The sequence below is a fragment of the Dendropsophus ebraccatus genome, chromosome 2 (assembly GCF_027789765.1).
Source record: "Dendropsophus ebraccatus isolate aDenEbr1 chromosome 2, aDenEbr1.pat, whole genome shotgun sequence".
In the NCBI taxonomy this organism is placed as follows: domain Eukaryota; kingdom Metazoa; phylum Chordata; class Amphibia; order Anura; family Hylidae; genus Dendropsophus; species Dendropsophus ebraccatus.
In genome coordinates this window covers 177,290,027-177,312,578 of record NC_091455.1, presented here as the reverse complement: position 1 = coordinate 177,312,578, position 22,552 = coordinate 177,290,027, and the positions used below count along the sequence as shown (strand labels likewise).

At 41.5% G+C, this 22,552-nt stretch overlaps 1 protein-coding gene across 5 annotated transcripts in view; it reads left to right on the top strand.

Moving 5' to 3' along the window:
* Window positions 1–15,745, top strand: part of SNX13 (sorting nexin 13) — a 100,355-nt gene extending 84,610 nt beyond the window's left edge. For all 5 annotated transcript variants that reach the window (XM_069958802.1, XM_069958800.1, XM_069958801.1 and 2 more), the window contains 8 exons: window positions 1,324–1,431; window positions 1,629–1,739; window positions 2,784–2,945; window positions 5,282–5,353; window positions 7,819–7,964; window positions 8,075–8,143; window positions 8,392–8,504; window positions 9,525–15,745. In XM_069958802.1, coding sequence (XP_069814903.1) covers window positions 1,324–1,431; window positions 1,629–1,739; window positions 2,784–2,945; window positions 5,282–5,353; window positions 7,819–7,964; window positions 8,075–8,143; window positions 8,392–8,504; window positions 9,525–9,772 — 1,029 coding nt within the window. In that variant the 3' untranslated portion in view covers window positions 9,773–15,745. The remainder of the gene's footprint in view (window positions 1–1,323; window positions 1,432–1,628; window positions 1,740–2,783; window positions 2,946–5,281; window positions 5,354–7,818; window positions 7,965–8,074; window positions 8,144–8,391; window positions 8,505–9,524) is intronic.
* Window positions 15,746–22,552: the final 6,807 nt, after the last annotated feature.

Sequence of the window (22,552 nt, the reverse complement as noted above, 5' to 3'; positions counted from 1 at the left end):
TAATAAAGACTAGACCTGTCATCTAGGATATGTAGTGCTATCTGGCGGCAGCACAGTTTAGTTAAAAAAAAAAAAAAAAAAAAGTGATCCTTTTGAAAAATTTTATATATATATATATATATATATATATATATATATATATATATATATATATATTATAAATTAAATAAATAAATTTGCTGTGTCCTATACTGACTGACAACCAGGGAACTCTTAAAAATTATAAACCAGACACATGCTTCACCTTGCAAACAACTTAATTGATCAATTGCAATGTACAAATTCTAACTTCACAATAAAGATAAAGGAACACACCCACAAGTCCGGATAGTTGCAGTGACCTGCATGGTTGCTTTGGAGCCTTGTCCATCCATCAGTCCGGGGAGTAACAGCCACATGATCCCTTTGTCACGCTTCTTACAGTGATTCAGGAGATATTACGCTTATTTCAGTCCATCTCTCCAGTACTGGGATATCTGCTATAGAATTTTTATGCAAATTTGAAAATAAAGCCCACAGGGTGTTTACTTGGGCTGCAAAAGCCAAGAAATGGTACCTTTTCATATATCTGTGTTCCAGAATGTAGAAAAATTCCTCAGTGGCATATCTGCAGTAAAAGGCATGCAATTTTGGTATGGATTCTGCTGTAGATTTTCCATTTACAAACCTGCTGATTTCCTGGTAGCTGCTTACTTCCTCTTACCGGCACCAGTCTTTTGAAGTGCTGCCGTTTGGGTGAAATTAGATGCTATAAAAATATGCAAATGAACTTGTTAGGAGCACTGGGGGCATTCCTAGGCCTCTAAGAGGAGTGAGCCAAAACCACTGGACTTACGAGTTTCAGAAGACCAGCTCCAGTAGGCAGAAGTAAGCAGCTACTGGGAACGTGTCAGTAAATAAGCATGTGAGGCGTCAGGGCCCTATTCCCATGGAACGATAATCGTTACTTATGATCGTATTTGCGATAGTTTTTTCTTCGTATCTACTGCGAACGACCGAACGACGTCTTATTCAATGCAAACGATTTGCGAACGAGCACCGATAAAAATAGGTCCAGGTCTTATAAAGCGATCAACGATTTCTCGTTCGGTCGTTATTCATTAACTGCATTTCAACCGAACAATTATCGTTTAGATTCAAACGATTTAATGATAATCTGAACGATAATCGTCCGGTGGAATAGGGCCCTCTTAGCGAGGCATATCCACAAGACATTAGTAGTGTGTTCTTGGCATTCTGTACAGAATTTCTCCTTGTGGATCGCTCTTCTTTATTAGTCTTTCTTATTGGTTACATTTATTTCTCTTTGTGCCTTTTTTTCAGTTCGAGAACCTCGCTGGTCTCCTCAAGCTGCCAGGAAAGAAGACCTTCAACAACATGGATAAAGAATTTTTGGAAAAGAGAAAAAATGATTTGAATGCGTACTTACAGGTATGGTGTTAGTATGACTTTATAGGACTACTACATTGCTTTCCATCTGTCCGGATGATTTCTGGTCAGTCTTTGCACGCCAGGATTGTCAGGAATTATTGGTATGTAGTATTTATTGGGTGAGGCGCTGTTTGTTACTGTGTGGATTTCGCAGCTTCGGAAAGGTTGAGCGTTTTTTAATTTTTCATTTCTTGTAGTTATTACTAAGTCCCGAGTTGCTGAAGGCCTGCCCTGCACTTGCACCTTTTGTATTTGACTTTCTTGAGAACAAAGCCTACAATAAAGGGAAAGGGGATTTTGCACGAAAGGTATGTATATAAAAATAAAACAACTTAGGAGTCTAATGTGTGCGACTTTTTTAATGGGGATTGGTGTATGTTTTGTTTAAATTTATTAAATTGTAACACTGCCATAGTTATTGTATCGCAAGTAAAAAGTCGCGAAACTTGTGCAACCATATTCACTTGGTACTGACCAGTCGTAGGCCTGCACCTGTTTGTGCAACTTTTTACAAAGTCGCAAATGATAAATTGGGCGCTAATCCCGGATTATGGGAATTTTTGGGGGAATATTCAAAACAGGCAGATTAAAAAAAAGTTGCATCTAAAAAATATTCGCCCGTCAAATACTGGTTCATAAACTTAGACCAAAAATGAAATATCCAATTATTCACATAAACATAGGTGCAAAACCCTTGATAAATTTCCCCCTTAGGCTGCAAACACACAGGGCGGATCCGCAGCAGATTTTTTGCTGCGAAATCTGTTGCATATCCCTGCCCTGTAATGTCTATGGGAAGCCATCCCGCTGCGAGTATGTAAGGAGATCGCCCTGTTAACCCCCCACTGGCCGGAGATTATATATTGCCTGCTCCCCCATCCAGCTTGCTTCGGGGGTTCCCGCTGTGCTGCGGCAGGGCATCTGCTGCGGATCTGCTCTATGGGGGAAACTTTTCAAACCTGGTGTAAAGTGAAACTGGCTCAGTTGCCCCTAGCAACCAATCAGATTCCACTTTTCTTTCCTTACTGAATCTTTGGAAAATGAAAGGTGGAATCTGATTGGTTGATAAGTACTAGAAGACTTGAGATTTTTAAATAGAAGTAATTTACTAATCTGTATAACTTTCTGGCACCAGTTGTTTGAGAGAGAACATTTTTCTCTAAAGTACCCCTTTAATGGCCCATCTTGAGGATAGAAGACATGGGACAGGGGGCTGCTCTGCATCAATAGCATGGTGCAGCCGTTCTGGATCAGAGCGGGGGTCTAGGAATTGCAGAAAAGGCCTCAGCTCACAGTCTGTATAGTGTAGAATATGACTTTGACTGCTATGACATCTATGTGGTTCCTTGTAGATGGACACATTTGTAAATCCACTGCGCAATTCAATGAGGAATGTCTCCAATGCTGTGAAATCCATCCCAGACAGTTTAGCTGAAGGGATGAATAAGATGTCTGACAACATGGGCAAAATGTCGGAAAAACTTGGCCAAGATATAAAGCAATCATTTTTTAAGGTTTGTTCCTCCTTTATTTGCTCCATATTATGTCATATTGTTTGTGAATACTGCAGACACCTGATGCAGAGATTCCTTATAAGCGTACTTGGAACGCAAAGCTTTTTCCCAGTAATTGAAACACATTACAAAGTTATATAACTGTAATATGCTTCAATTATCTGCCCCCCTTCCCTATCTTTTCCCCCCTCAACCCCGCACCAGGAAGTGAAGAAAACTCATTCTTACCTAATGACTGTTGACCCCAGGCTGCTCTGCAGAAGCCATTTCTGACAATGACATCATCAAGAGAGAGGCGGGTCTAAGCCTTGTTAAGCCAGCCTCCCTTTGTCAGATGACACAGCTTGCTCAGCTCTGATTGGCTGAACAAGATGTAAGCCTTCTAACAGTTTTAAAGAGTCAGTTAGACATCACAGGAGACAAAGTGCATCATGGGAAAGCCCAAACCAGGAAGCAAAGAAAAAAATGAAGCCACCAACTGGAGCTTCAGGGACCTGCAAACAGTGGGAAATTCAAACGGAGTGAGACTCGGGAGGGATGGTGAATGTAAAAACTATGTTTTATTGATTATAGCGCCAGATTACCTCTTTAAGTTACATATTGTAGATTTATGATTAAGAAACTAAACAAGGGGAACTACACAACCATATACTAGGTGCTCTTATGCTGCGTTTACACGGAGCGATAATTCGCCCAATCGATCAATTGTCGATTTTGAAGCAACAATTTGGTTTTTATAACAATCAGCGTTTAGACAAATAAATCGTTAGAAAATTTGTAAGAAAAATCGTTTTTAAGATCGCTTAAAGTGATACTGTCACCTCCTTTGTGCATTCTGACATCTCTACACAGGTGTAAAGGGTAAATTTAGCGGTTTTCATACCTTATTTTATATCATACGTCATGGTGCGTGTTCAAGTAAAAAGTGTCCTTTTATCAACTGCAGATTGTATTAAGTGGGTGTGGCCTCGCGGCATTAGCGCCACCTAGCCCCGCCCACAACGCCACAGTTGGCCCCACGCCAGCCATTGGAACAGGCTGGCGGAAAGGTCAAGACCCCACCCCCTTTACGTCTGGCAACCAATGGGCGTCAAGGGGCGCGTTGTGGGCGGGGCTAAGTGTCACTAATGCCGCGAGGCCACACCCACTTAATACAATCTGCAGTTGATAAAAGGACACTTTTTACTTGAACACGCACCATGACGTATGATATGAAATAAGGTATGAAAAACACTAAATTTACCCTTTACACCTGTGTAGAGAAGTCAGAATGCACAAAGGGGGTGACAGTGTCACTTTAAGCCCATCTTTTACGTAGGGTAAATCAGTGAAAGACTGTTTACACGAAGCGATCTGCGAATTTTTAGTGAACGACGATTTAAGAACATGTTGAAAGATCAAAATGAATGATTTCTCGCTCGTCGTTTGATTGTTTGCTGTGTTTACACGGTACGATAATCGCTCAAATGCGATCGCTTATACGAAAATTTGAACGATAATCGTTCTGTGTAAACTCATTATTACACTTATATAGCGAAAATAATACAATTATGATGGGATATATAAGCAAGTCCTTTGCATGCTTCTTGTACCCCTGAACAAGTTCCGGGATCCGGACGTAACGCGTAGAGAACTTAGAGCCACACACAGCCGGCGGACACATGGGGATATCTGTCCAGCTCTTCTATTAGCACTGGTCTCTCTTCCTTATCCATGGTCTTTATATGTGATTTGTATGTGCTTAATGCTTCTATTTATTGGGTGGACCTTCGCTTTTTATAATGAATTTGTAAATATATGGATGTTAGTTATGTGGTAGGTGTACACCCTGATTCTACATTAGTGGGGTTCCCCCACTCTATATTGATTAGGCTGTGGGCTGTAGGCACCATTTGTATTGCATGGGTTTTTACCTGCCAGAGGGTTTTGCTTATTATTATGTGCATTATGTATAAAGGATTTACTAATTTTCTACCAATTGTGGTGTGCCTAGCGTTGTCTAACATACAATGTTGTCGTCTTGTATTATATGTAGATTCATTATCTAATCATACACATTACTATATTTTATTATTGTTAAAAGTTTTTTAAAAAAATCTGGATTCCCCCCCCCCCCCCCTTTTCTGGTTATTTTCCCTATATAATTAATACCTATCACTAAAACTAAAAAAAAGTCAACTTTTTTCAATTAGTCTCTGGGTGTGTACACTGCATCCCATCAGGAAAACAATTGGGGAGACACACGACAATAGAGTTCAATGGGAATATTCTGGCTACCTGTGACATGTTTTTTGCATTGAATTAAATGAATATAATTATTTTCTTCTTCCATAAAGGCTCCAATCCTTGTACCAAAGGCCGATTCCGATCCTGAGCATTGCCGAGTGTCTGCACAGCTAGATGACAATGTGAGTACATACTTGTATAGATGTTAATGACCACAGTGGGGTAGATGTCTGTACTGTATAGCTATCATTAGAACAGCTTTCCTTACATTACTTATTCAGTACTTTTGCTTTTAGCCGCAGCTTATAAAGCAGCCTTCTTCTTAACATCTATTTTTATGTTTTGTTTTTGTAAAATCCTTTCTATTTTTTCATCCGTAAAGTGCTAGGAAATGATACCTTTCTTTTAGCCTTGCAATTGAGTGTTTCTAAGAAATTGACTATGCAAATTAATTGTTTTGGCACACTTGGGTCGTGGCTTTATTCCAGGTGAATTGCTAATGGGGAGCACCTACATATAGTGTAGAGGAACCATTGATTTTAATGGGTGCCGTTTAATACTTAATTTTTCCCATGGTAGTATTGTGGCGGAAATTTAACTCTTACTGCCCCAAGCAGAGAAAAATCTTATCACTTTATTTTCAGAGGACTAGTCAAAACTAATTTGTTTGAAAAAAACTTTTGATATATCATAGGTTTTAAGTGGTAGGGGTCTTGGTGTTCACTAAAACAAGCTGGGAGAAGTCCCATGGGCCTATAGACTTTTTATAGAAGTCCATCTCATACCACTAGAACAGTGTGGGCAGAGAAAGTGCTTAGTTCCACCTCAGTGGGGGACTAAGCATCTAGACCCCATCTTATTAAAATTTTTGAAATATCAAAGGTTCTTTTTAAACGACAGTGCCCATTAGGACTTTTCTAATACAATAAGAGGGGACACATAATTTAGAATGCATAGTGGATAACTAGCACGTGACCAATTATCTCTGTTGGTGTTTGAATCATTCAAGTGGTTTCATGTTGATTCTGTAAAATTCTGTTATATGACTGGTTAGAGTACCTGCACTTGGCTATATATTCCCAGTTTACAGCTTAAGGCTATGTTCACACTACATATATTTAAAGCTGTATGTTTGAGGCTGTATAGCAACCAAAACAAGGAGTGGATTGAAAACACAGAAAGGCTCTGTTCACATAATGTTGTAATTGAGTGGATGGCCGCCGTCATTTAATGGCAAATATGTGCTATTATTTTAAAACAATGGCTGTTGTATTGAAATAATGGAAGTTATTTACCGTTATATGGCGGCCATCCACTCAATTACAACATTATGTGAACAGAGCCTTTCTGTGTTTTCAATCCACTCCTGGTTTTGGTTGCTATGAGGACCAAATACAGCCTCAAATATACATAGTGTGAACCCAGCATTAGATAGTATAGCTTGTGCTTATAAAGGTCCAGGACACTATTTGTGTATTTTTCTCAGAAAAAAAGGTTCAAGGTTCCCCAAATGGGATAGGAAATCTTTTTATCTTTGACTAGAACTTACGGCACAAAGATTATTGGTAATTATATGGGTATTGGTCATCGTCATAAATCTGCACCTGTTCTCCTCTGTGAATTTTTATATGTCACATCAAAGCATTCCACTGTGTCTTTCCTGAACATCCCTGTGTTACCATCACATTGATAAATGCCTTTGTATTAAAGTACTTTGGATTGTTCGTCACGGCTGTAAATTGATCAGGTGCTTCCCTTAGTACTTGTGAAGTTCCCCTATCTTCTTTAAGATTTGCGTTTTACATACAGCTTTTATGATTTTACCCCCCCCCCCTCTCTCCTCAATATGATGTTAAAGTCTTTAGCCAGGTAGGAAAAAAAAATATCAACCGGTCTTAATAAAAAATATAAATGTTCTCTATCTCTATACAACTAAATTAGAGATTAGACCTGTTCATGTTCACTACGGTACGCCCTAGTCATGTGTGTTTTAAGGGGTCTTACAAGGTTTTAGTATTTTCTATTATAATACTGCACATTAAAAAAAAAATTGATACTCACCTACCATGGCCCCCTGCAGATCCTACCAGTCCCCTGCTACTTATCTCTTCCCCCTGCTTACAAGACTGCACCTCAGAGCTGGACTTGCCCACTCAGACAATTGCGCCAGTGAGCAGGTCCTACAGTGACACATTGTGACTTGTGAATAGAAAAGTAGTCGGGACCAGAATCAGTTGCTGCAGGACCTACAGGGGACCAGGGTTGGTAAGTATCAATTTTTTTCTTTTTCACAGCAGCTCCAGTGTTATATATAAAAAAAAAAAGAAAGATTAGTATACCTCTTTAATGCTCTACTAGGTTGTGTTTTTTTATTTATAACGATAACTACAAAAAAGCACCACATCTGAAGTATGACAAATACCATCGTCATTGCCTTATAATTAATGAGGTTTGTCAAGATTTGTCATAATGTCCATTATTATATTTTTTTATTTTTATGAAAGACCTGTTCTTCATTTTTGATTTATTAATTCTGCACATGAAAAACTTGCTTCCTGTGTAATTACACATGTAAAAGGCGCAGCTATTGTTAGTCATTGCTGAACGCCTTAAGTGAGACATCCTATAAATCTCTTTTTTTTGTCAGGTTGATGACAATATCCCTCTTCGTGTAATGCTTCTGCTCATGGATGAAGTCTTTGACCTGAAGGAAAGAAATCAATGGTTAAGAAGACAAATCACCAGCCTCCTCCAGCAGCTCATCCGGGCCACATATGGAGACACCATTAATAGGTAAGTGCTTAGTACATACTCTATGGGACAGAACATCTGAAACAAGAAGAAATGCTTTTTTAATACTAGCTGTGTACTAACAATCATATGTTTGTTCTTGTGGTCACCAGAAAAATAGTTGATCATGTGGAGTCCATGACCTCACCCGATCAAGTTGCAGATTACGTCAAGCATTTCAGGTAAGCCACCTATAAACTATATCTATGCTAAGTTTTGTTATAATCCAGTAATAAGCTGGGATAAAATAGAAGCATATATAATGTTATGGCTGCAGTCATGTTCTTTCTCCATATTTAACATGCCCTTCAATAAAAAAAAAAGTCTTTTTTTTTTTTTTTTTTTTTTTTTTTTTTTAACTTTCCCTGCTGTAAATACTATTACCAGTCCAGTCCTAGACGCTGCTCTCTGATAGACACTATCATTACAGAGACTCGTTTTGGCCTAATGGGATATTGGCAGAGACTGCTCCTCGCAGAGACAGAGACATACGAATGAGGACAAGGGTTACTGCAAAGACGAAGCTGCTGGAAATTATGCCAGGTAATGTAAGCCACCTTTGTTTGTAAATGGCTGCCAGCCTCACCCTGCAGCTGTACACCAACAGTATTATGGTGGGATAACGTCACAAGTGTATACTGCAGAGTAGCCATAGGGTTTAATAGGCCAAACACAGAATGGTGTCTACATGTGGTCTGGTTGGTGTATAAAACCAAATAGCTATGCCAGGAGAATGCCGCATAATACTTTTCTGATCCTATCCCAAGCCAAGGGGCAGCAATTGAGTATGGACCCCCTTCTCCTTAGATTCTCATCTCATTTATACACCTATTGTATAGTGTACCTACTTTAGTATATGTTGGGCACCTCCACAGCAGCAGTGCTGGATAATGTACACAGGGCATATATTTAAGATTATTGTTGGCAGATGGCCTGTTTACTTTATCCTTCCTAAATAACTACACTATGTAGCCAGGTAGGCGAAAGTCACTTCTCTGCCGAAGACTAGAAATGTAAGCTTCCCAGAATATTCTTTATCATTGTTTCCCCATTTCCAAGATGGGGGGGACTGGAGAAGTTCATCTAGAGGAGAACCTAGATGAACCAGTGGCTGAAGAAGTTGGATGCAGCCCCAGGTAGTCTGGGGAAAACATGGATGTAGCTTATGACCTAGGGCTGTATCCATGTTTTCCAGACAGCCCTGGGGCTGCATCCAACTTCAGATCAAATGACGCAGGCTCGGGTTACTAGCAACCCGGGCGGGCTCGAGATTTGCTCATCTCTTGTCTATAAAGACTAGATTATTTCTGGACAAGTCCAGGTTACCAATGTGTTCAGAGATCTGAAGAAAACCTATTTGAATAGTAATGTGCCAAAAGAAAGTTCTTGAGGCTTTATTACCTCAGTGACGTATCCTCACAGCAGGGAACATCTGGGAGCCTCTTATGATGGCGATTTTTTTTTTTTTTCTTTTTTTTTTTTCTCTCCCCTTTGGCTATTTGAAATGATCCTATATTATACTGATATACCTGAAGAATAACATAAAATTTATTCCTCCCTCAGATGAACTGAAGCACATCATTGGGGCAGAAACGACAAGAAAGGGAATCCTTCGGGTGTTTGAAATGTTTCAGCACACCCAGCTGAACAGGAGACTTGTGTATGTTTTTTTAGAAGGTTTTCTGGAAACCTTATTTTCACAATGCAAATTCCATGAGCTCTTTAACAAACTGCACTCCAGGTCGGAGCGAATGAGGAAATATAGACAGAGACAGCAATCTTATCATGCATCCGCCTTACAGAAGAGGTGACACTCCGGCCTGTCAAGTTGTGCCCTAGAAACTCTGCAGCGTTTTATCCAGGAATAGCGGTTTGGGCATAATTTCCGGGGCTCAAAAATGGCTACTGATGTTTTCTCACCAGTCATATCGTGTCATATAGATTGTTGATGCATCCATAAGCTGTGTGGCTCTACTCCTCCTACCCGCTGTGCACCCATTCATCGATTGGGACTGTATATGTCTTACATTGGTGCATTGAAATCACATGGAAGAACCAGGACCAGAGCTGGTCGCTTCTGGGTTCAGACCTAGGAGAGCATGATGGGAGGCGTTCTAGTGGTTGAAGAAGTGCCAGATTGTATTTTTCTACAGTAATATCAAGCACAAATACATTGCTACGCTGGAGGATCGACTGGATAGAGTTCAAGCTGGGAAATTGTGCAATGATGCAATGCAGCTGGAGTCCAGGCTTCATCAGCTTGGAGATACATTCCCATGTAGCAGGAGTGCGTCATAAATGAGGGCTGAGCCACTGTCTGTAGCTTCCATATCATCACTAGAGTTTTGCGACAGACTTCTTAAGCTCCATAGGTGCAAATCATATAACTTTTTTTTTTGTGTGTTTTTTTTTTTTTTTTTTCTTAATATGCAATCAGTCTCGATGGTGTCTCTTCCACTTCCATCCTTATTCTTTACAAAGATGGCAATGACTTGCTGAAGTTCGTATCATGGCTCCATATCAAGCATCCAACAACACAGGCCATTCTGTGTAACACATTAGCGGAATGAGGTTTAACCCTACAAATGTGTACCTAGTGTGCATTACTTGCATGTATAGCTGTCCCGGATACTGGCATATACTCTCTCCCATCAGTGGATTGATGATGGAGTCTTATGGTTGCTTTGTGAGCACAGTCTTTTCTGTTTTGGTCACGGTTGCACTTACTGCGTTATTTTGAGATTATATCTCTATAGGGAGATGACTAGTATCACACTTCTTCACTTCAGCTGCTTACTTGATATAGAGATTTTTTTTTTTACACAGTCTTTTGCTCTGAAAATAATGGTTTAGCTTCTTTTCTACTTTTTCATACTTGCATAATCTTGTCTTACGGGATTCAAACTATTAAATTACTGTGTCCCCTATAATGAAATTATGGTTGATACGTTGGCTACCTGCATGGAGAGAACCTTAGGGAAACAGGGGGATGTAGCGTAATATTTAACTCTGCTTTCTTGAATTTGGCTCCCTCATGGTCATTGCTCTCCTTGTGTCACTGTAGTGAAGGTTCAGTAAGAATATTAGGGGCCCAGTGTGTGCCGCAGACCAGCACTGATAAGTTAGATAAGCACTCGTTTCATGGTCTTGTTTACAAGGCTCAAACAGCTACACAGTTGGGCTGCACAAACAATTGCTGCATTGTTAGTGTGGCCTATTAACTTTATGATAGTAGCCCGCAAATTGCCATGTACACGGTAAGGTAGGCAAATGACTAAAGACTTTAATGCCCGCACAGAAGATGTGATCAGCCTACGGACTAGAGTGTTCTCATTCGCCAGCTCATCGCTAGGCCGATTGTCAGCAGTAAAGGTTCCTGTCTGCCGATTATCTAACCAATCAAAACTTTTTAAATGTTAAGATGCATCCAAAGTTTTTTTGTTTTTTTTTTCTTTAAGCTTCTGGCGTCCTGTTCAGCCAATCAGAGCAATGAGGAGAGTTTATAAGCCAGCCTTCTTAGGCTGCATTCACACGTTCCTGGGAAGTTGTCTGTGCTCACGGATCCGTGTGCACGGACATTTTTACAGCCCATTGCTTTTTATTGTACTATCCAGACGTTTCGTGATTTCACGGATCCGTGATCCGTTCCGTTTAAAAATAGGACATGTCATAACTCGGAACGGATTCCCCATAGAAATCAATGGGATCCGTGTTTTTCACGGATGTACACGGACGTCACATCCGTGTTCATCTGTGAAAAACACGGATCTGATGTAATCAATGTAATTTAAAATGCTGTAAAACAGATCTGTGAAAAAAACGGACACTGATGCAAAACGGATGAAAAACGGACTGTTTTGCACGGATCATGGAGGTAGCTACCGTACCACAATCACGGACAGGGAAAATCACTGAACGTGTGAATGCAGCCTTAATCCTTTTCCTATAACAATCAATAATAATAAGTAAATCCCTCCTTGTGCTCTTAGGCTTGTGGGTAACTCTGGTCCTCATCTGTAAGCCATTTATTAATCATTTATCTTTTGGTTAGATGATGTCTTACAGATTTATTTTTAACTACAAATCTGTTAACATGACCGTACACATAAGATAGTGGTCATCCCCTTTTGAAGAATAGGAGTGAAAGCTGCTGCCAGACTCTTTATCCCCAAGAACAAAAGGATTGAGTAGTTGAAACGCAATCTGCTAATTCTTCTCTCCCAACGTTTATCATTGGGTGACCAGTGCTCTTGAATGGCTCAACCGTAGTCATGATTTGCAAGTGCTTTTTCAATCTGTCTTCTGCTTAGATGATGTCGCACAGATTCTTATTGACTATATCTTTTAGTTTTAATGAAATTGATAAATGTGCATATAATTTTGAACAGTCCAGTGAAGCCAAGCGAGCATTGGAATATAGCAGTGGCGAGACCTTCACTCTTAGGAAAATCACTCCGATATGTTTGCATGTGACGTGGCCATTGCACACACAAATCCGTACCGTGTCAGTCTATGTTTTCTATGTGAGAGAAAGTTCTGATGGAATTTTAATTAAAACAAAATATATTTTTTTAATCTTGAATTAGGTTTTTTTCTCATTAGTTTGTGACTCTGCCGAGTGCTGCTCGATATCTGCTGTACCAGACTGTGAAGCAGTTCCTTATCTAGTTCTGCCTTTTATCCATTGTATCCTCATTAAATCCTACAGATTGATTGTACAATATGGTAATAAACAGAGCGCTCTCGTGTCTGGGTTTCGGCGGTCAGGGACGGGGGGGGGCTTCAGATCGTTGCTGAAAATGTATTGTGCCATTGTCCAAAGCAAATGCACTTGTTTTAGCCTTAATATTTTTTTTTTAAAGCAAAATGACGTAATATGCATTGGCTCAAGATGTGTGATGTTAGATGAACCTAAACCCTTGTGAGATGCTGGAAGAATGTGCACCAGGTTTTAAAAAAAATACAAAAATTAGCTTTATTTTTTATTTAGTAATGTGCAATATTTTATCTGTCTAACCAGTAAAAATGTCTGGGTACTGGGTGAAAGTTCTTCTTATACCCTGCTCTGCCGCTACAATGCAGCATCACTTAGTGTTCTAGAACACCGTTCTAGTAAAAAAAAAATAAAAAAAAAATAAAGAAAATGCAAGGAATAACCTCTTATCTGAACTAAATATGTAGTTTCTCTGATTCCTAGAAATTGTTAAAAAATTCTTACCATAACTCTTTTCTGCCAGGATTCGCAGCTGTGGACAACTTTTGTCTAAAGGATGGGTGTCAAACCTGTGGCCCCCCCACAGCTGTTGCAAAATTACAATTCCTATCATGCCTGGACAGCCAAAGTTTTAGGCATGATGGGACTTGTAGTTTTGCAGCTGGAGGGCCCCAAGTTTGACACGTGGTTAAAAGTGTTGGATCCAATGGTTTTTTTTGGGAAAAATAAACTATGTGTACTGCTTCTCCATGCAGTAAAACAATAATCTATTGATCTTCCTGATTTACAATCATAAGGGTTATTAAGGCGTAGAAAAACATGTCCGTTTTCTAAGAGAAACAGCACCACTCTTGTCTCTAGTTTTGGTGTGGGTTTAGAACTGTGTTCCATTGAAATGTGTGGCGCAAAACTAAAACCATAAGGGAGACAAGAGTGGTGCTGCTTTTGGAAGAAAGCGGACGTGTTTTTCTAAACCAGGAATAACCCCTTTAATTCCTATAAAAAAGAAAAAATACGGTTTCATGTAGCTAGTTTTTATGGCATTTTGCCTTGTAGTTTTCATGTGTTTTTTTTTTTTATAATGTGTAGTTATAAGTGAAATATTAAATGCACTACAAACAAGCAAAGGTTTGCAGTGTTTTTTTTTTTCACTTTTATGGTGCGTTCACACCTACAGGATCTGCAGCTGATTTTCTGCAGCAGATTTCATTTAAATAACTGAACACAGCATCAAATCTGCTGCAGATCCTGTAAATGTGAACGCACCCTAAGACTATGTTCACACACGTCTGTATTCCATATTATATAATAATGCGCTCCATTGATTTCTAAGGGAAGTTGGAGGCAGTGCGCACACAGTATAGAATAACGCCTATAATTCATTGTGACCGCTCAAACAATGAACATGCTCATTACTTACCACCTGCTTTTGCAAAATACAGCAGTTATTTTTTTCATCTGTTCAAACATTGTTTCATTTTATTTATTTTCTTGTGCGTGAACATAGCCTTGTGTGTATTTCGAGTTCTTGATTTTATCAAAACGCAGCATTCTATAGGTATAGCATTTTTTCTGGCAGTTTCCCATAGGCTTTCCCCTAGGACATGGGAAATGTATAAAAAGCATGTTAAAAAAGCCACAAAAACACTGTAAAAACGCTTTGAATTCATGGTATCTTTTACAAGCTAGAAAAGTGCTGCAGAAACTGTGTATGAAGGAAGCCTTAAAACCACCAAATGGGATGACTGACTAATCTGCTCATATCTAATCTTAAAGGGGAATTATCAGCAACTTAGGTAAATCTAACCAGTTTATAGCCCCCTATTGCACATGGAGCAATGAGGAGGAAGGCAAGTCTTTTCCCTCCATCCTTGGTGCTGTTCCTGTACAGTTTGTAGTGTAATCCTGTGTCTGTTAAGGCTATTTGGAGCACGTAAATGGCAGGGGGAGATTACTGCCTCCAGAGCACTGATCCAGCCCACCCCTGGCGATCCAGCCCACCCCTGGCCATCCAGCTTAACAGTGTATCATTTAATGGACCGGAGGTTGATGACTGACTGGGGCAGTTCTCCAAACTGCCTTAACAGACACAGGATTGCACTACAAACTGCGCGGGAACAGTGCCGGGGATGACTGTAAGAGACTTATCGTCATCCTTAACGCCCCGTGTTCAATAGAGTGCTATCAGCAGGTTCCCTTTTAATGTAATTCTACCATTTTACACTGCAGATTAGCTTTTGGTTTGCAAAATTTTCATAAACTATCATATTGCCTAATAAATTTGTTGTATATTTGCTGAGATTGAACATTTGGAGGTTACATATCCCGCTTTTCTTTCCTCTGGTCACCCCTGTTCACCTCTCCATGCCCGTGTCTGCACAGTGTCAGGAGGCTTTCTAAACTCGCCTTTGTTATTATGCTGTTTGGAAAATTGTTTCAATCATTTTTAATTCTGTAAAATTCTTTATTTAGGATGTGTCACAAAGGTTCCCACATTAAAAAAAAACTGCTGCTTTGATGTGTGAAATGACAGCTAAACAGAATAATTTTGGGGTGAATATAAAGATTCAGTGATGTTATGAGAGACATTCCTTTTTGTAGCTGCGTCATACATGTCTACCCTCTACCTGCACAGTGAGGTCAGCCATTGTAGCGGAGATTACTATGATGTCACTAATTCCTATTGAACGGATTGGCTCATGTTCTCATGTCTGCCACCACAGAGTATAGGTTATGGGTACACAATAAGGACTTGTTTTATAAGTCTCAGTTGTCACTCCAGGTTCTCTTGCAGTGTGCGTCCTGCTGTCCGTGGCAAATATTTATATAGCATATGTCATGAATAGAACTTTTAATATAAATTGTGCATATCATGTACAGTCAGTTGTTTTGTGCATTGTTTTATGAATGCGATTTCCATTTTTCCCCCCACTTGAGCAGAAGGCAATACAGAATGTTACAGCTATTTTATTGGGTTGAAAGGAACTATGTTTTTGTATTTTTCTCATTTACGTTTTTGTTCAATTGAGAAGCTGGAATACTGGTAACACTAATAAAAGTATTAACAGAAGGCTGTATGTGTCTCCATTTACTGGTGTTACAAAAGATGATTACATACTCCCAGAAACCTGCTAGAAAGGTGTGTTTCTCTGCAATCTGCTATCCACTACCTGTTAGGCTGTATTATACAGCCTGATCAATAATGTAAACCTGATCTGCTAGATCGGCGCTCGTTTATTGAGCCTTGTACACAGCTCAGCCATCCTGCAGCAAGGGCTATCTATCTATCTACAAATAAGAAAAAGTAACTACAGCACTCCAGGATAACTGGGTATCTATCTATGTATCTATCGTTAATAATGTCCGTGCAGCCCTTGTTTTAAAAGTTTAAAGTTCATACCTACCTGTCCACGCTCCCCGGTCTCTTCCAGTCTTATGCCTCCTTTCCGCAGCCGCTGGTGGAACTGCAAAACCAGCATCTAAAGTGGCAGGCCATTTAGCCAATCACTAGCCATGGCACATCAGCCAATGTTCGTTGTCGTCGACTGATCATTGTCTTTATTACACGGCAGAATTGTCCTGATTTGACAGATTTCTGCTCCGTGTAAGAAGGCCCTTAGGCTAAGGGTGCCCCTTATATCTTCAATAACTGTCAAGTGAATCATGACTAGGGGTGGCCATACACCTTCAATAACATTCGTTCAACAGTTCTCTCCCATGGGAGGGGTAAACTGAAGCCAGACTGCTCTGGTAGTGGCTTATCTCTTTGAGAACAAAGGTTCTGGCACTTAAATTCCTGATTCCTCATTGGAGACTTGGAGGACCGCTATACACTTTACACTCCTAAACCTGTCGGATGACATTAGTTGAATATGTTTGGAGACCTTTAGTTTGTCTCACAGAAAGACAAAACATAAGTAGGGATGATCGAACAGCGGAAAAAGTTCGAACTTGAACTTTCCGCATTTGATTCCGGATGCCTTCCCGGTCCGTGGGAAAGGAGGAGACAGCCCGGGTCCTGCCTGGAATTCCGGGATACAGCCTATTACCTAGGCTGAATCCAGGAATTCCAGGCGGTCCCTGGGCTGTCTCCTCCTTCCCCATGGACTGGGAAGACATCAGGAATCAAATGCGGAAGGTTCGATAAGGTTCGAGTTCGATGGAACCTAACATTTTTCGCTATTCGATCATCTCTAAACATAAGGAGTGGGGGCTAGGCTTAGCATACCATGTGTATCTGTACCTATAATGGGTGTCTGCTCTCATGAGAATCAGCACTGTCAATACAGAGTAATTCATGTTTCTTGTATTAACCTCTTCCTTGCTGTGCTGCTGCTATTTTTTTTTTATTACTGCTCACACAGCACCCTGCAAATCCAGTGCATCAGTAACCCCTTCTCCTCTACACATTCTGTCTTTAATAGTGTACTTTAAATTATTAGCCCAGCACACTTTTTCGCTGTTCTCCCTGAGTTCAGTGATTGTTGTGTTTTGTTGGTCTATTTATCATTGCCCCAGTAGCCAGAATCCTGCTCCACACTGACGAGGGGCAAATACCCCGAAACTGCAGTCTGTGGATGGATGCCTAGCCTTGATAACCCTTGTCTTATGTCGTTATACTCGCCACAGAGTTAGACTTTGACTTACAGGGGCCACCCTGGTGTTTCCCTATTTAGGTCCCAAAGCTCGCAACAGAGGTAGGACCTGAGGGACTACGTATCAGAGTGGTTTGGTGCTCTCCCCACTAGGAGGCACCCCTTGGCAATGGGCTTCCTTCTCTGGAGAGAGGGATATCTGGCTATTCCCGTGTTTTGAGACTCGTAACTGAGGCTCCACGGACCCCTTTTTTGCATATTTAAATTTTGTATGGGACAATCAATGGAGACTCGTAAATGAGTACTCCATTGGAATTTTTCGCTGTTCTCCCTGAGTTCAGTGATTGTTGTGTTTTGTTGGTATGTGTATATATATATTTATACATCGTCCACATGACAGCACCACATGGAGGATGTCACCCTTGACCTAACAGGAACAGGAAATACAGAGAGAGGTTAAAAGGGCACTTCCCCAATCCCACCTCAGTGTTTTTCCTGTTCCTGTCAGGATCAAAAGGAATACAGAAGTTACCTGTGATCCTTCCCGGTCACTGGTCGGGACGATAGCCTCAGGTGGTGGTCCGGGGTGTTCCTCTGTTCCCCTCCAAGGTCCGGTCATGGCTCAGTGAGGGGTCCCTTGTGGATCCCTCGTGGTCCCAGTCTCCCTGCGGCGCTCAAAGCGGGTTGATGCAGGGAGACTATCCAGTTTGCCGCTTCCCCTCGCACGCTGCGGTGCGCCTGGGCCTACGCGCGTGGCGGACGTGACGTGCGGATGACGTCAGACGCCGGCGCACGCGTCCCGCATGGATTGCCGGGAGCGCGGCAGGACGTCTTTGGGCGCCAAATTCAAAACGCCTATCGGAGGCGGACCGGAAGTTCGGCGGTAGCGCCAGGTGACGCAAGGTCAGTCGGGCCCAGCAGTATTTAATGGGAGATGTACCAGTCCAGCTCTCTCTCTCTCCTTGCCACCATGGATTCTCCTGCTGCTATAGGAGAGGCTGCTGAGTCTACTGCTACTGCCGGCTCCGTGAGTTAACACCTTGGGGTCTCTTTTACATAGGAAGCAATCCTTTTATGCTGATTCCTTTCCCTATAATTGTGTTTTTGGCTCTCTGCTTTCTCTTAGGGAGAAAAAGAGACACAAAAGAAACCAAAAAGTAGAAGATGTGTGGGCTGTAATGATAAGATACCTGATGATTATGCAAAACAACTATGTAAAGTGTGCTACAATAAGCTGCATCCCTCCTCACGTATATCCATCTCAGAGGAACTGCGCAAGGTTATCCGTCAGGAGATCAAATCTATATCTAAAACAAACCCCTCTACCACTACTTCTACTTCAGCTTCTGCGACCCCTCCCCCTGCTCCTCCACCCAAGAAGCGCAGATATGTTATATCAGATTCTGATTCTGAGCAAGAGAAGGAAGCTTCTGAGGAGGGTGAAATTCCTATTGATTCCACTCCTAAGGAGTCTGGGAAGTTTTACTTCTCCTCTGAGGATTCAGAAACCCTAATTAGAGCCATAAGAAGCGTTATGGGTATTGATGATTCTGAACAGCCTGTATCTATTCAGGATACTATGTTCGGAGGCCTTAAACCCAAGAAAAAGAAAGTTTTTCCCATTCACGAAAATATCCAGGATCTTATTAAAACTGAATGGAAGGAGCCTGAAAAAAGGCTGTTTATACCTAAAGAATTCAGTAACAGATTAAATTTTGATGAAAAGGATACTGCAACATGGGCTAATATCCCTAAAGTAGACTTTCAAGTATCCAAGATATTAAAAAAGACAATGCTTCCTTTTGAAGATGCCTCTCAGCTAAAAGATGCAATGGATAGGAAAATGGAGGGACTACTAAGAGAGTCCTGGGAAGCCTCCGCAGCCATGATTAATCCTAACATAGCTGCTACAAATGTATCTAGGGCGCTCTTCATATGGTTGGAGCAGTTAGAGGGCCACCTGGGAGGTACTACCTCGAGGGAGGAGATCCTTAAATCTATTCCTATGCTGAAGTTGGCAACAAGTTTTCTGGCAGATGCTTCTGCCGAATCAGTCAGAATTGCCGCCAAATCAGCTGCCCTCTCTAATGCAACCAGAAGGGCCCTTTGGTTAAAGAATTGGCAGGGTGATGCAACGTCTAAAATAAAGCTGTGTCAGATTCCTTTTAAGGGTGATCTCTTCGGCTCTTTCCTTGAAGAGATCTTGGATAAGGCGGCTGATAAGAAAAAGGATTTCCCTACACCAAAACAAGAGAAAGGTAAGAAACCTTTTCGTCACTATACACAGTACACCCACAGAAGGGACGAGTTTAAAGGTAAAGGCAAAGGAGGAAGATGGGCCTACCCAAAAGGAGGACGTGGCAGGGGATTCCTCCTTAATCCCTCTACTGAGGGAAAAAACAAGTGACAGCTCCAGAGTGGGGGGAAGGCTATCCTTATTCCACAGTCAATGGGAGAAGATAACAAACAATCAGTTCATCCTAAACATCCTGAAAAGGGGGTACTTAATAGACTTCTCCTCCCTTCCCCCCCAAAAATTCTGTATAACCCACTTCAAATCAAAACTAATGATGGATCGTGTGATGAAGGGGGTTCGGGATCTGCTTCTATTAGGGGCAATCATCCCTGTTCCCCAGGAGGAAATCGGTTTGGGTCATTACTCAACCCTTTTCCTAGTCCCAAAACCCAATGGGACTTACAGGACAATAATCAATCTCAAGCCTCTAAACCGATCTATCAAACACAAGAAATTCAAGATGGAGACAGTGAAAACTACCATTCCCCTCATACATCAGGGGGCATCACTAGCAACCCTAGACTTGAAAGATGCTTACTTCCATATACCCATTCACCCTGCGCATCAGAAATACCTCAGATTCGCAGTTCAGACACAGCATCAACTAGTCCATTATCAATTTCAAGCCCTACCGTTCGGAATCTCATCAGCCCCATGGCTATTCACAAAGATTATGTTGGAAGTAGTAGCCTATCTAAGGAAACAAGAGATAACCATTGTTCCATATCTGGACGATCTCCTGTTAGTCGCTCCATCTCCATCTATCCTTTCTATACAGATTCAGATAACTATTTCTATCCTACAGGATCTCGGCTGGATAATAAACCTGGACAAATCAGATTTAACACCAGCCTGCAGGAAGAGATTCCTGGGAATGATCCTGGATTCAAACCTGCAGAAAACTTTCCTGCCTCAAGACAAGGTGAATATGTTAATGACAAACATTGCCTCCTTCAGGAAGAAAAAATCCACCACAATCCGGAAGGCCATGTCGCTCTTGGGTTCTATGACCGCAACCATCCCAGCGGTACCTTGGTGCCAACACCATGTTCGCATCCTACAGGGCGATATACTTCATGTGTGGAACAGATCCCCCTTAACATTGGACAAACGTATGACGATTTCACAAAAGGTGAAGATTTCGCTCCTCTGGTGGCTGAAGGAGTCCAATCTACAGAAGGGTTGCCCTTGGAGTCTGGATCCAGTAGTCACGGTGACCACGGATGCCAGCCAATCAGGTTGGGGTGCTCACATTCAGGGTTTTCACTTTCAGGGTCGTTGGTCGGAAGAAATCAGTGCCCAGTCCTCCAACTTTCGATAGCTGGCTGCAGTCTGGGAGTCTCTGAAAATGGCGGAATACCTGCTCCTCAACAACCATATAAAGATCTATTCGGACAACTCGACGGTGGTAGCATATCTTCGCCACCAAGGAGGGACAAGATGCAAACTTCTGCAGCTGCTATCCAGAAAAATCTTCTCTTGGGCAGAAGGCAAGGTGAGATCTATCTCAGCAGTCCATCTAAGGGGAGTGGACAACAAACTGGCAGACTTTTTAAGTCGCAAAATAATACACCCTGGGGAATGGGAACTCTGTTCCCAGATCTTCTATCAACTTGCAGACAGATGGGGTTTTCCACAGGTGGACCTGTTCGCCTCAAGATCCAACAGGAAGACAGAAGAATTCTTCAGCCTGAACCTTCGGGATTATCCAACAGCATTGGATGCTCTCCAACAAGACTGGAATTTTCATCTGGCTTATGCGTTTCCTCCTCTACCTCTCATCCCGAGAGCTCTACAAAAGATACGCTCCAGCAATACCACGGTTATCTTCATAGCTCCCCACTGGCCAAAGAGGAGTTGGTTCAGTCTCCTATCCTCCATGTCAATTCAGGATCCCTTTCCGCTTCCTCTCAGAGCAGATCTCCTATCCCAGGGAACTCTTCATCATCCGGACCTTCAAAACCTCCATTTAACTGCCTGGCTACTGAGAGGTCCATCCTCACAGCTAGAGGTTTGTCCTCTAGAGTAGTAAATACTCTTATGAAAAGTAAAAAAGAGATAACATCTGCCATATACCTTAAACAATGGAAGAAGTTTTGCTCCTGGTGTGGAGATCCGCCTCCGGATTTGACACAACCAGACATTCCTAAAATATTGGACTTTCTACAAGCTGGATTAGACAAGGGTCTCTCCTTAAGTACTTTGAAGGTTCAGGTCTCGGCTTTGGGATGCATTTATGATACCAGAATTGCAGAGCATCAGTGGATCAAAAGATTCTTCAGGGCAGTATCCAGAATCAAGCCGAAGATAAAAAATCTAACAGCGCCTTGGGACTTGAATACTGTTCTCTTGGGCCTCTCAGACAGACCATTTGAGCCCTTACATGAGATCTCTTTAAAACTACTTACCATCAAAACCGCCTTTCTTATTGCTATAACAACAGCAAGGAGAGTAGGAGAGATTCAAGCCTTATCTATTATGCAACCCTACTGTACCATTCTAGATGACAAAATAGTATTTAAATTAAATCCTGTTTTTCTACCAAAAGTTGTGACCAATTTTCACAGGTCCCAGGATATTGTTATTCCTTCATTCTGTGACAATCCGAAAAATGAGAAGGAAGAGTCATTTCATCGCCTGGACGTAAGACGTGCTATTCTTCAGTACCTGGAAATCACAAAACCGTGGAGGAAAGATGAAAACCTGTTGGTCCAATTCCAAGGTCCTAACAAAGGTAAAAAAGCCTCCAAAGGTTCTATAGCCCGTTGGATCAAGACTGCCATCTGTGAGTCTTACTCGGCCAGAGGGAAAGAAGCTCCATCGGGTCTCAAAGCTCATTCTACCAGAGCCACTGCAGTCTCCTGGGCAGCCAAATCAGCAGCCTCTCTTGAACAAATTTGCAAGGCTGCTACCTGGTCCTCGCCTCATACCTTCTTCAGGCATTACCGGCTGGACGTGGGTACTTCCCAAGACATGGCTTTCGGGA